Below are 12146 nucleotides of genomic sequence, written 5' to 3' on the forward strand. Positions count from 1 at the left end.
AAAAAAAATTAAGAGTATTATTTATTGAAAATTTTAAAAGTTAATATTTTTTATACAAATTTAAATAGCCATTGGTTAATATTTTGTAAATTGTTATTTCTAATTTTAAACCTAACAAACAACTTTATCACTACTAAATTACCATTCAACAATTTAAAGATGGCGGGTACAATCCAAAATCAATTCTAAAAGGCATAAAGATATTATATTAAACACGTTTAAATTATCGTTAATAGACAATGGTAAAATATTATATTAAACGCGTTTAAATTATCGTCAATAGACAATGATAAAAACATATTGATGGATTATTGACAAACGAAATCATAGATATAAAAATGGTTAACTGATGATATACAAAATGGTGTATCATCATGTTCTTGATCTTCATTAGCTATATTTAAAATTGATAAATATTGAAATAATTATACCATTATTATCGGTTAAAATATCTATTCAACTAAGTATTTATTAATCTTAATTTTTTTTACCAAATACATATCGAAAATTAATGATTATTTATCTTTTTTTTTTCTGAATTTTAAAATATCTATATTCTTATCTCAAATTAAAAAGAATGATATATGTATGTATGTATGAATATTTGGATTGGCCCAAATTTGGAGGAACCGTATTAAGAAAGGAATCCGAATCTAAAACCGGATCCGAGCGAGAATCTGATCCAGTTTTTTGTACATCTCTTCAAAAATCTTCATCTACCGATGTCCAATTAGGAAATCATTCGCAATTTCGCTCTAAATTCTGCGGTCCACAAACGAAGTTTCCCAAAATTTTGATTTTCAGCCCCATCGCTTCGCTTGAGTTCTTCGGTTCTGCTCTGACCGATTTCTCGCTTCTTGAACAACACCTTCACAGCCACCATTTCCCTCGCTCACAATTGATTGCCCGCCACTTGCCGATGGCGATTAGTCATCAGCACCTCAAATTGGAAGACCCTTTTCTTCAAAATTACAAGCCCTCAGAGCTACGGATCGCTTCTGAGTTTCTTACCACTTGGCTTCCCTTTCTTTCCAGAGATCTCTGTCAAGATTGCACGCAATTGCTCTCGGATCGAATCCGCGCCCTTGATCCAGGTATTCTGTTGTTGCTTTCTATTGTTCTTGATGAATTATTCCATCTAAAATTCTAGATTCTTTAGAATAATTTAGTGTATGTGTGTAGTTTGTTACTGTTCTTGCATACTTCTTTAAGCATTACTGCATTCGGACTTTCTGATTTGTTATGTTGCTAAAAATAGTGAGGCGTCTACTGTAGTTTACATTATCTGTCCCTATGGTTCGGATAATTTGGATGATTTCTCTGTTTAATCATGAGGATTGTCTGATGTAATTGCTGAATTTGATCATATTGTAGCTGTCCGTCCCGACGAGGACTCAAGTTCTGCGCGTCCCCTAAGAGAGAAAGCCATGAACGAGAGTAATGGGAATGAGGATGATGCTTGTGATGCAAATTCTCTGGGAAGTTGGAAAGATGAAGCGGAAACAAATTCATTAGGGAGTTGGCAGGATGGCATAAATGAAGGGAATGAAGCTGATGGATTGCCTGAAACTTCTTCTAGTGAGCCATCCTCTAAATTAAATTCCACCAAGACATCAGGGCCTCGATTGTCGTGGGCCGACATGACTCAGGAGGATGAACTAGAAGAAGAGGAAGATGAGTGCGAAACAGAGAAAAGATTAGTCAATGCGAACGCAGGGAAATTAACAATATCGAAGGTTATTGAGAAGCCTAAGCTATCCAGAGAGCAAAGAGAGTACATCAGGTTCATGAGTGTTGGACGAAAGAAAGATTTTATTTGTTTGGAGAGGTTTAAAGGAAAATTTGTAAACATTCTTGAAGGACTTGAGCTTCATACAGGCATTTTTAGCGCTGCAGAACAGAAGAGAATAGTTGACCATGTTTATGCACTACAGGAGATGGGCATGAAGGGAGAATTAAGAGGTATCATTCCCCTCTGCATATTGTTTTTCTTTATTCTGAGTGATTGGCTTACCTAACCTGCTATCCTGCTATATGTTTATGACTCTTTGAGGCTAAAATTTAAACCTCACCTCAGGACGCAAGCCTTATATTCCTTGGATAATCTGGTTAATGGGGCTCTACTATTGATGCTCGTGTAATCTCGTATAATCTCGTAAAATGTTTTGTATTGAATGGAGTTAGTCTGTGGTGTGGTTAATTAGAGAGTAGCATTAGCATTCGGAGCCTAGGCTATAAGAATAGTTGTATTTGATCTGGTAGTTGATAGTAGCAGAACAGAAAAGGCCAAAATCTATTCTTAGAAAGTTTCTGAGTGCGAATTCCACATAAGCAAACCAGATAATATGAGAGGGTCACTCTCTTCCTAATCTACCTATTTAATGACTGCTTTCTTCCTGACTCACTTGTAATAGCCCAAGCCCACCACTAGCAGATATTATCTTTTTTGGGCTTTCCCTTCAAAGGCTTCCTCTCAAGGTTTTAAAACACGTCTACTAGGAAGAGGTTTACACACCTTTATAAAGGAATGTCTCGTTCCCCTTTCCAACCAATGTGGGATCTCACAATCCACCCCCCTTGGGGTCCAGCGTTCTCGCTAGCACACCGTTCGGTGTCTTATTATGATACCATTTGTAACAACCCAAGCCCATCATTAGCAGATATTATATTCTTTGGACTTTCCCTTCAAGGCCTTCACCTCAAGGTTTTAAAACACGTCTACTAGGAAGAGGTTTCTACGCCCTTATAAATGAATGTTTCGTTCTCCTCTTCAACCAATGTAGGATCTCACATCACTGCTTTCCCTTTTGCTCTCTCTTTTCACTAACGTGATATTCCCTTGTTACCTTGCATTTTTATAGCCTACCGGGGTGATTTTGTAGGGTAGTAGCTCTCTTGGATTTATATCTTAAAATCTGTTCGTTAGACCTTGAGTTCATGCATCTCGGTTATTATCCTTCTTAAGTGTGCTGAATCCTTTTGCTACTAATATAACAAATTTCTCGGCATATTCCTTTACAAACAGATTAGGGGAAACAACTGAGAATTGTGAGGAAGCTAACCAGTAGCAGCTTTTATTTTTGTTAAGTGGAATTAGAACAATTCTTCAACCATGTCACCAAGGAAATTTGAGCACAGCCATTTTCTGTCTTCTTTAGTTGATTGGATATCAAACTCACAGATTTCATAGTTCATGATGCATATTGTCTTGAAACCAAGTCACGAAGAAAATTTGAGCACAGTATCTGCCTTCATTTGTGTTCATGTCGCATTTTCTCTGCCTTCATTTGCTGATTGGTTATCAAATTTAGAGGCTTCATAGTTCATGGTGCACATTGAAAATTTTAGTCTCTGTATGGGTGTGGAATCAATATTCAGATATAGCGAGAACACATGCTAATGTTTCTCCATCGTCCCCATACTTGGTTTCTACTTCTTTGAATTTCTTTTCTGTACAACAAACATGATAGTGACTCGAATGCAACACCTGAATCGTTTTTTTTTTTTTTTTCTGCAGAACGAACATTTTCTGCTCCCAAAAAATGGATGAAGGGAAAGGGACGTGTAACTCTGCAGTTTGGGTGCTGTTACAATTATGCAGCTGTGAGTCTATCTAATTGCTAAGTTTGTGTGGTTCTTTTGAACTGCATTTAAGTTTACATTTTTGACGTTCGACCAATTGGGATGTTCGGTTAGGTATCCTAATCAGAGCATCATGTTTAAAAAAGGGTAAATCATTCTAAGAAAAATTATGACGACAGGATAAAAATGGCAACCCTCCTGGAATTCTTCAAAGTGAAATTGTGGATTCAATTCCTTCTCTCTTTAAGGTGATCATTAGAAGGTTGGTGAGATGGCATGTGATTCCTCCAACATGTGTTCCTGATAGTTGCATTGTGAACATCTATGACGAAGGGGACTGTATTCCTCCCCATATTGACAACCATGATTTTGTTCGACCGTTTTGCACCGTGTCATTCCTCAGTGAATGCAATATTGTTTTTGGAACAAACCTTTCTATCGTAGGTCCTGGTCAATTTTCTGGGCCGATTGCAATCCCCCTGCCTGTCGGGTACGAAAATCCCAATCCCCATTTCCATCTCCGGAGGTTGTCAATTGCATTTGATTCGAATCTTACTGTTTTTCATTTTCTCCCAGGTCTGTTCTTGTGTTGAATGGAAATAGTGCCGATGTTGCTAGACATTGTGTACCTGCAGTCCCTACAAAGAGGTATAATTCAGGAGGTCCCTTGTACACAGAGTTCCATTAAGCCAATACCTTTACTCGCATGATGTTATCCAACCTTACTCGCTTCTTTTCTGATCCTTCTAGGATATCAATTACATTTAGGAGAATAGATGAGTCCAAAAGGCCAATTGAGTATGCTCCAGAACCGGATTTGCAGGGAATCCAACCATTGCCCTACGAAGCAAGTAAAAATGATGAACCAACTTCTCCTGTATCATCAGAAAGGGAAATAAGGAGGCAGCCATTTAGGCGCGGTGGTGGTCATATGAGAACCAGGGGATCTGGAAACAGAAGCGACACTCAATTTGAGCCACGGAATCCAGGTAGGGCTCGGTATACGTCGTCGGATAGGAGGAGCAGAGTAAATCTAGAAGACAGCTGAAGGTAGCATCATTTAACAGTCCTGTTTAATCATTTTTTTTATTTGGCATCAGAAGTTGGGTGTTAAGAGTAATTTATGAAGCGCTACAAGGTGATTGAGTGCAAGTTCTGTATCATGTTGGCATATGAAATTTTATTTGTTTGTGTACCAAGAATATATTAACACGTTTAGATGCTGTCATACTTGTCGTAGTCGTTACTAAAATGATGTGAAGTTCAAGTTTCTGCACTTTGGAACACCCGATGGATCAATCCCGAGCACAACCATGGGAGCAAAATTGTCAAATCTAACAATGCTGCAGATCAAACATTTTGAAGCTGCCTTGAAGAAGACGAGGGAGGTGTTCGTCGGGATATTTGAACGACTTATTTTGTGTCCATATTGATTCATTGATTCTATGCTCCGGGTGACGGGCTGATTAAGATTTCCGAGTATATTTCCGTTGTTTTATCTTATATAAAGTCAAAATTGAGGCTATTTTTGAATCTTCTCCAACTGTGTCATAAACATGAACATGAATCGTTGAACTTAAAGGAGTGAGATTTGGTTCCTTCAGGTAAATTTACATTAAAAGCTACTTCCTGAATTGTACAATATTTCAGATGGGACCATAAATCAACATCGAAAAAAGCTACTCTGCATGGAAGTTTAAAATGGGCCTGTTTCCTCACAAAGCCACTGGACTCTTCTTTATCAGTAAAAAACTCAGACCTCTGCAACAAATTGAAACCACCAAAGTTCTAGATATGATCTTCTTGGGTTGATATGAATATTCGGATTAATATACCGAAAGCCCAACGGAAGTATATAATGCACGTTGAGCTATACTCAAAAGTTGATAATTCATATCATTCCTGAACTATCAGATGTTCCATTTGCATCATCGCACGTACTACGTGCTTTGGTTGGTTTCTACAAGTAGTGAGTAATTGTGGGTAGGGTATTGTTTATGTGGTTACAAGTCTCTATCCTTAGAAGTGAAGGGTTTAAGAAAGAGAGAATGTGATGTATGTTGAGTGATATGGGTGAGAAAAGAAGAGAGAAAAGAGATTGATGATTATTACCCGGAAGAAAAGGGGTGAGTGTACCAAAAGGCTAGGACTACTGCCCCACAACCAAAGGGACTCCCTCCCCCCATGAGGTAAGCTGCTCAGGGTTTTCTCTCTCTTCTTTTTCTTTTTTTTTTTTTTTTTAAGGGGAAAAAAGAATCAAAATTTGATCTTTGTGTTGTTTTTAGGGTAAACCCCATGATAAGGAAAGGCATATCTCATGATGGTTATGTCAAAATCAAACAAATTATGTAATCTTTAAAAGGTGAGAGAGAGAGAGAGACTCTGATAGAGTTGGAATTGGAGAAAGGAATGAGACAGTTAACAGGATGAATTCAAGGAGAAGCTCTGTGTTTTCACGTTTACCCATAAACAAAAAAACAACAACCCTTCATTGTTTTGTAGATCATTTTTATGTACTAAAAAACATGCACACGTTCTTTTTTTATATATATGAACACAATAAAACTTTACAATTCATCCCCTCGTTTGAGTTTTGTATTGGACGACCATGTATTACTTCAATCTCGAGTACTCGATAGTTGGTTTCATAAATGTTATCTACCATTTCTCACTCTAAAAAGATGGGATACCTTGTGTCCTTGAATCGATATCCATCTTTCCAGCAAACTTAGTCTCTTTCGTTCTTCAAGATCAATAAAAGAGTAATACGTGAGCATTCATCTATTATCCATGGACTACATCCTTTGTGGACGAGTCCTATAGTTTGCGTTACTTAAGCTAACATTCTAGCTTCCACTTTGTCCATCAAGACTCATGTACGTACTTCCCTCTAAGGTGGAACACTCCTTTACTGGTACATTTTTACATCTCAAAACTTCAACAAATAATTCTAAACATAGCCCGGTCAAGCAACAGCCATTTAGTCCATGATCCATTTGAACGCATTGATTATACGCATACCTGCCCTTCACTACACGGTCTATCCCTCAATGTGGCCAATTATATCGAACAATGAATGTTACACTTCTTCACTAATTGTGAAGGTTCGCTTTACAATGAAAAAGCTTCCATATAAGATTGGAAAGACAAAAAAAAAAAAAAAAAAAAAAAAAAAACGTGGATATTTCTACATTCATTAATTTAATATTTATATTTATAGTTCTCGATTATGACCTGTTAGTTCGTAGAAAGTAATTGTTTATAACTCAAACTAATTAAATTACATATAATTAACTAGTTTTTAATAAACATGAACAAAATTAGAAAGAGTTTAAAAATAAATTAAAAAATGATTAGAGGTACATGTGGGACAGAGGGGGGACTGTGTAACAAAGATCATAAAAACATCTTCTTGGGAGTTGGGAAAATAAACCCTAATTCCACACTTAAATCATTGGGTTGGAATTGATAGGTTGGGGAATATATGCATTAAATAAGAGAGAGAGAGAGAGAGAGAGAGAGGAGAGAGAATTAATAAAATAGAAATGAAATGAAATGAAATGAAATGAAATGACATTTAAAAATGATTATGGGTTTGGCATAAATGTGTATGGTGAATGAAAACAAATGGAAGAAGAAGTGACTAAACAAAAAGGGATCCAACAGATTCTACAACACAAAATATATGTCCGTCTTATCTTCTATCTTTCCTTTCTTTTCTTCCACAACACCTTATCATTCTCTCTCTCTCTCTCTCTCATAAGTTTGGATTTATCTCTTCTCTAGGGTTTACAAATTACGAACCCCACAATTCCGAACAAATGGTAAAATACGGATAAGAAGTTAGAACGAGAAAATACAATGATCTGTTCTTCAGGAGATGGAGTCAATACCTCTCCTAATAAGACATGATTTGGGAATGAACCAAGGTGAAAACTAGTGAGCATGTGCACCCGAGTAAATAAGGGGTACGTAAATAAACCGAGATCACATCCAAATTAGAACGATCTTAGGGATAGGATAACTAAGAAGGGTTTTAAAAAAAATGAAAGTTGTTACATATATCACTGAGGTATACCTTCTTTTTTAGAGACTTAATCATATGAACTTCATGGTTAAAAATGTTTTACTGTTCAAAGGACTTGCGTTAGTATGTGGTAATATTATATACTCACTTCTGGACTTGTATTAGTCTGTGGTGACAATACATACTCACTCGGTGAAGAAGTAACTAATTATTATAAATTTACGCACTCAATTTTTAATAAAATTTATTATGTTTTTTTATTATGTCTTAAAATAATCTTGTCTTATTTCAAATACTCTCAAATTTATTTTTAATAATTTAAAATTAAGTCTTAATTTTTTAATTGTGAAATTAGAATAATTAAATATGGCAGCTTAACCAATAACGGCTATATTTTTCTCATTAAAATTGTTGTTCTCTTAGATTTTATATTTGATAAACCATAATTAATTTGTAACATGAATGTATGAATAATTAAATTTAGGGTTTATTTAATCTTTATTAAGGGTAATATGGATTAATTAATTAAATTTTAATTAATATATATATATATATATATATATATATATATATATATATATATATATATATATATATATATATATTGATCTATTTGTAGAGTAGTCGGTAAATGATATTAAATATCATTTTTGGAATCATAAAAGATTTATATCGTTGTCATAAATAATAAAGTTAGGAAATATTCAAATAATTTATACAAAATAATCTGCCGTCCCCTAATATTGAACTAGACTTCAATATCGTACATTTAAATATTTTTTTACAGCTTTTGAATTTAATCAAAATTTTTTTTTAAAATTGAAATAAATAATTAATTAATTATCTTTAAAAAAAAATTAAAGAAGTAGATTTGGGGTTTCTGTGGGGAAAACCCTAAATCAAGTTCCAAGGCATCAATCAAAACTGGGTTTCAGTTGATTAATCAGTAAGGGACAGTAATTTTTTTTTTTTTTAATTTTTTAATTTTATTTACTGATAAGAGAAGTTTTAAGACAAACCCAACAAACCTGTAATGAGCAGAAAAGGGTTTGGACAAAGCTTGTTCTTCAAACCTTAATTAGAACAAAAAATTGCAACCAACCCCTCAAATTTTATCAAAATTAAAATAAGGATCGTTTTTTTACCTTAAACAATAACAATGGGGTTTTTTTTCCAAATATAAATAATCAGTTTTAATAACCCATTTAGGGTTTATAAAACCCTAAAGATTTAAATAGATATGAATGTTCCTTTACTAACCCTTCATAAAGATTCAATTATTATTATTATTTTTTTAAAAACAAAACCTGGGTTTTTCCCATATTGTAAATACAAGAGAAGGGTTGCTATCTTTTTTACCAAAAAATTAAAAAAAATTGGGTGAAAATAATAAAGATTCAAATTAATTATGGGTTTTCCCTTCGTAAAGATTCAATCTTTATTATTTTTTTTTAAAAAATAAAATCTGGGTTTTTCTCATAATGTAAATTCAAGAGAAGGGTTGCAATTTTTTTTTTATAAAAAAATGAAATAAAAAAAATAAAGAAATAAAGAAATAAAGAAATAAGGCTCAGTGTGATGGAGGTTCAATGGGTGTACTTTATGCAACAGAGTATCTTCTCCTTTCCCATACAAGAAGGGAAGGTTGGAGCCTGGAGGGTATAGCCTCCCTAAGTTTGTAAGTACAATAACCCTTAAACATTACACGACCTCTCTTTGTAGCCTCACAGAACCATAAAATAGAAACCCTACAACTGTAAGACCCCCCCTCCTCCCTCAGGCCCCAACCCTCTCATCTGAACAACAACAACAAGAAGAAGATGATGAACAGAAGATGTTTTTACAGTTTTACTCATGAAAATCTTTGATATCTACAGAAATATCACTGCGGTGAAAAGATAGAATAGAATAGAATAGAATGGAAGGGATTGATGAATAAATAAATAAATAAATAAATAAATAAATAAATAAATTTTCATTTATAAACAAAAATATCAAAACTTACAAATATTCATTCATTCATTCAAAACCCCTCTCGTATATATATATATATATATATATATTTAAAAAAAAAATAACAAAATTAAAATTTAAAAAAAGAAAAAAAAAAAGAAAAAAAAAAAGAAACTGATTCCCACTCTTTCTAAGCCCTCTTTTGTCCCTTCCCTTTTTATGATCATCTCTCTCTGTGTCATCTTCAGTCCTTCTCTCACAGATTTGGTGTGTGATTTCAGTCCATGTGCCACTCTTTCATTATAAAAACTGTTCCTTTTGGGGTTTTATTATGAGGGTTTTTGAATTTGATATCATCAATGGATCATCAAAAGGCAGCTGCTCAGGGGAGCGAAGAAGGAAGCAACGGCAAAGGGGGGTTTGTGTGCCGGCAAAGCAGCACTCGGTGGACGCCCACAACCGACCAAATTAGAATCTTGAAGGAGCTTTATTACAACAATGGAGTTCGGTCCCCAAGCGCCGATCAAATCCAGAGGATCTCTGCTCGCCTTAGACAGTACGGTAAAATTGAAGGCAAGAACGTTTTTTATTGGTTTCAGAACCATAAGGCTCGTGAAAGACAGAAGAAAAGGTTCACTTCTTCTGCCTCTGATCATCTTCATCATCATCATCAACAACAACAAATTCCTGTTCCTAAACAACAACAACAACAACAACAACAGCTGCAATCTTCCTTAATTTCTTCGAAGCCTGAAGATTCCTCTTCCTCTCCTTTGTTCCACACCAAATACCCTCCAAGTATACCCTTTTTTGGGTCTTGATTCTTCTTCTTGTTCTTCGTTTTGTTTTGTTCGTATGAAGATCTTATGTTTTCATTTTTTTTGTCTTGTTTTTGTGTTGGTTCTTCTGCAGCTCCATCTTCTTCGGTTATGGTGGCTGTCGGCCATATGGGAAATTACGGATATGGGTCTACCACTTTCGAGAACAGTTTTAGAGTAAGCTCTTTACACTCGAGGAAATAATCATACGTTTATAAGTAAGGAATACGTTACTTAGCTTTTTTAATAAGCTCAAAGTGAAGCCACGAGAGCTTACACTCAAAGTTGATAATATTATCACTTAAAAGTCGATTTTCCTAACATTTACGTAACCTGCTAAAATTCATATGATCCGATAATACCCTTCTCTTCAAACCCTCTAAAAATTGAAATTTTGTTTTGTGGAGAGTCGTGATTCTCATAATTGATATGATCGGCAATACCTGCCTCTTCAAACCCTCTAAAAATTGAAATTTTGTTATGTGGAGATTCGTGATTCCTAAAGTTAATACGATAGTTAATACCCACCTCTTCAAACCCTCTAAAAATTGAAATTTTGTTTTGTGGAGAGTCGTGATTCTCATAATTGATATGATCGGCAATACCTGCCTCTTCAAACCCTCTAAAAATTGAAAATTTTGTTCTGTGGAGAGTCGGGATTCCTAAAATTGATATGATCGGCAATACCCACCTCTTCAAACCCTCTAAAAATTGATTTTTTTTTTCTATGTGTATGTTTAGGAGTGTTCGATATCATCGGGAGGAAGTAGCAGCATGGTGGGGTCTCGTCGGAGCCACCACATGGGGTCGTGGATCGGCGTTGATCCATATTCTTCACCGGCATCCGCGGCGGCGACTGTATTTGAAAAGACTAAATATGTTGAAGAATCCATGGAAGACGAGGAGCAAGAGATAGAAACTCTCCCCCTTTTTCCCATCCATGATGACCGGAGTCTCGGCGGCTTCTGCAGCATGAAGCCGAAATATTCGGACGGCTACTATACTACCACTTGGTACGGCCGCTCCGACGACGGCGCCACCGGTTCGAGGACTTCGCTGGAGCTCAGCCTCAACTCTTACGCTGCCATCTCACCGGATGACGCAATCTGATGAAACCCATAAAGTAATCTTAAATTATGATGTTAATTAATCCCAGCTGAGGAAATGGGTTTGCTTAATTTCTAATTAATTAGGTACTGAAAAACTGAAATTAAGAATATCTTTGTCTCTTATTATATGATCCCGACCGTGGAAGCCCTGTTTCCCTCGTGTTTTTTAAGATAAACATTATAATTTAGACCCATAAAAATCCAAAAATAATTATATCCCGTGCCTTTTTAAAATTACCAAAAAAAAAAACTTTTTTAAAATATTAGTCAATTTGAAAAATAAACACCAAAAATATTTTATATTTGATTGAGGTTTTTTTTTTTAATTAAAAAAATATTTTTATCTAATATGTGATTTGTTCTAATTTTATAACACAAATATTATGTTAATTTTAATAGAAATAATGGAATAAATGAAGTAAAATTGTATAAATGACCAATAAGTATAAAATGATCAGTAAAATGGTTCAAAACTGAGTCTCCAACATCCACTTTTTAATATAGTGAAGATAAAGCCCTTATTTTAGAAAATGATACATTTTACTTCTATAGTTTTATTTTTAAATGTTAATTCTAACAACAACAAAAAATTGTAATTTTTCTTCAATAATATTTTAATCTTTACGAGCTTAATGGGTCGTTAAATTATTCTAATTT

General features: G+C 34.6%; 2 protein-coding genes across 3 annotated transcripts; both read left to right on the forward strand.

The window, feature by feature from the left end:
* The first annotated feature begins 658 nt into the window (after window positions 1–658).
* Window positions 659–5117, forward strand: LOC111781804 (RNA demethylase ALKBH9B). Of its 2 annotated transcripts, XM_087120301.1 has the most exons (7): window positions 659–1094; window positions 1375–1962; window positions 3518–3603; window positions 3762–4072; window positions 4159–4230; window positions 4333–4632; window positions 4823–5117. In XM_087120301.1, the coding sequence occupies exons 1-6, from the start codon at window positions 920–922 to the stop codon at window positions 4628–4630; spliced, it is 1530 nt and encodes a 509-aa protein (XP_086976427.1). In that variant the 5' UTR covers window positions 659–919; the 3' UTR covers window positions 4631–4632; window positions 4823–5117. The 2 variants fall into 2 exon arrangements, with proteins under 2 accessions (XP_086976427.1, XP_023518278.2); XM_023662510.2 differs by having other exon boundaries at window positions 662–1094; window positions 4333–5117.
* A 4692-nt stretch (window positions 5118–9809) lies between these two features.
* On the forward strand, window positions 9810–11612 carry LOC111781692 (protein WUSCHEL). The gene is made up of 3 exons (XM_023662379.2): window positions 9810–10360; window positions 10475–10557; window positions 11122–11612. Exons 1-3 carry the CDS (start codon window positions 9922–9924, stop codon window positions 11488–11490), a joined length of 891 nt encoding a protein of 296 aa, XP_023518147.2. The 5' UTR covers window positions 9810–9921; the 3' UTR covers window positions 11491–11612.
* The last annotated feature ends 534 nt before the right edge of the window (window positions 11613–12146 follow it).

The sequence above is a fragment of the Cucurbita pepo genome, chromosome 19 (assembly GCF_057944985.1).
Source record: "Cucurbita pepo subsp. pepo isolate OVF chromosome 19, ASM5794498v1, whole genome shotgun sequence".
NCBI lineage: Eukaryota > Viridiplantae > Streptophyta > Magnoliopsida > Cucurbitales > Cucurbitaceae > Cucurbita > Cucurbita pepo.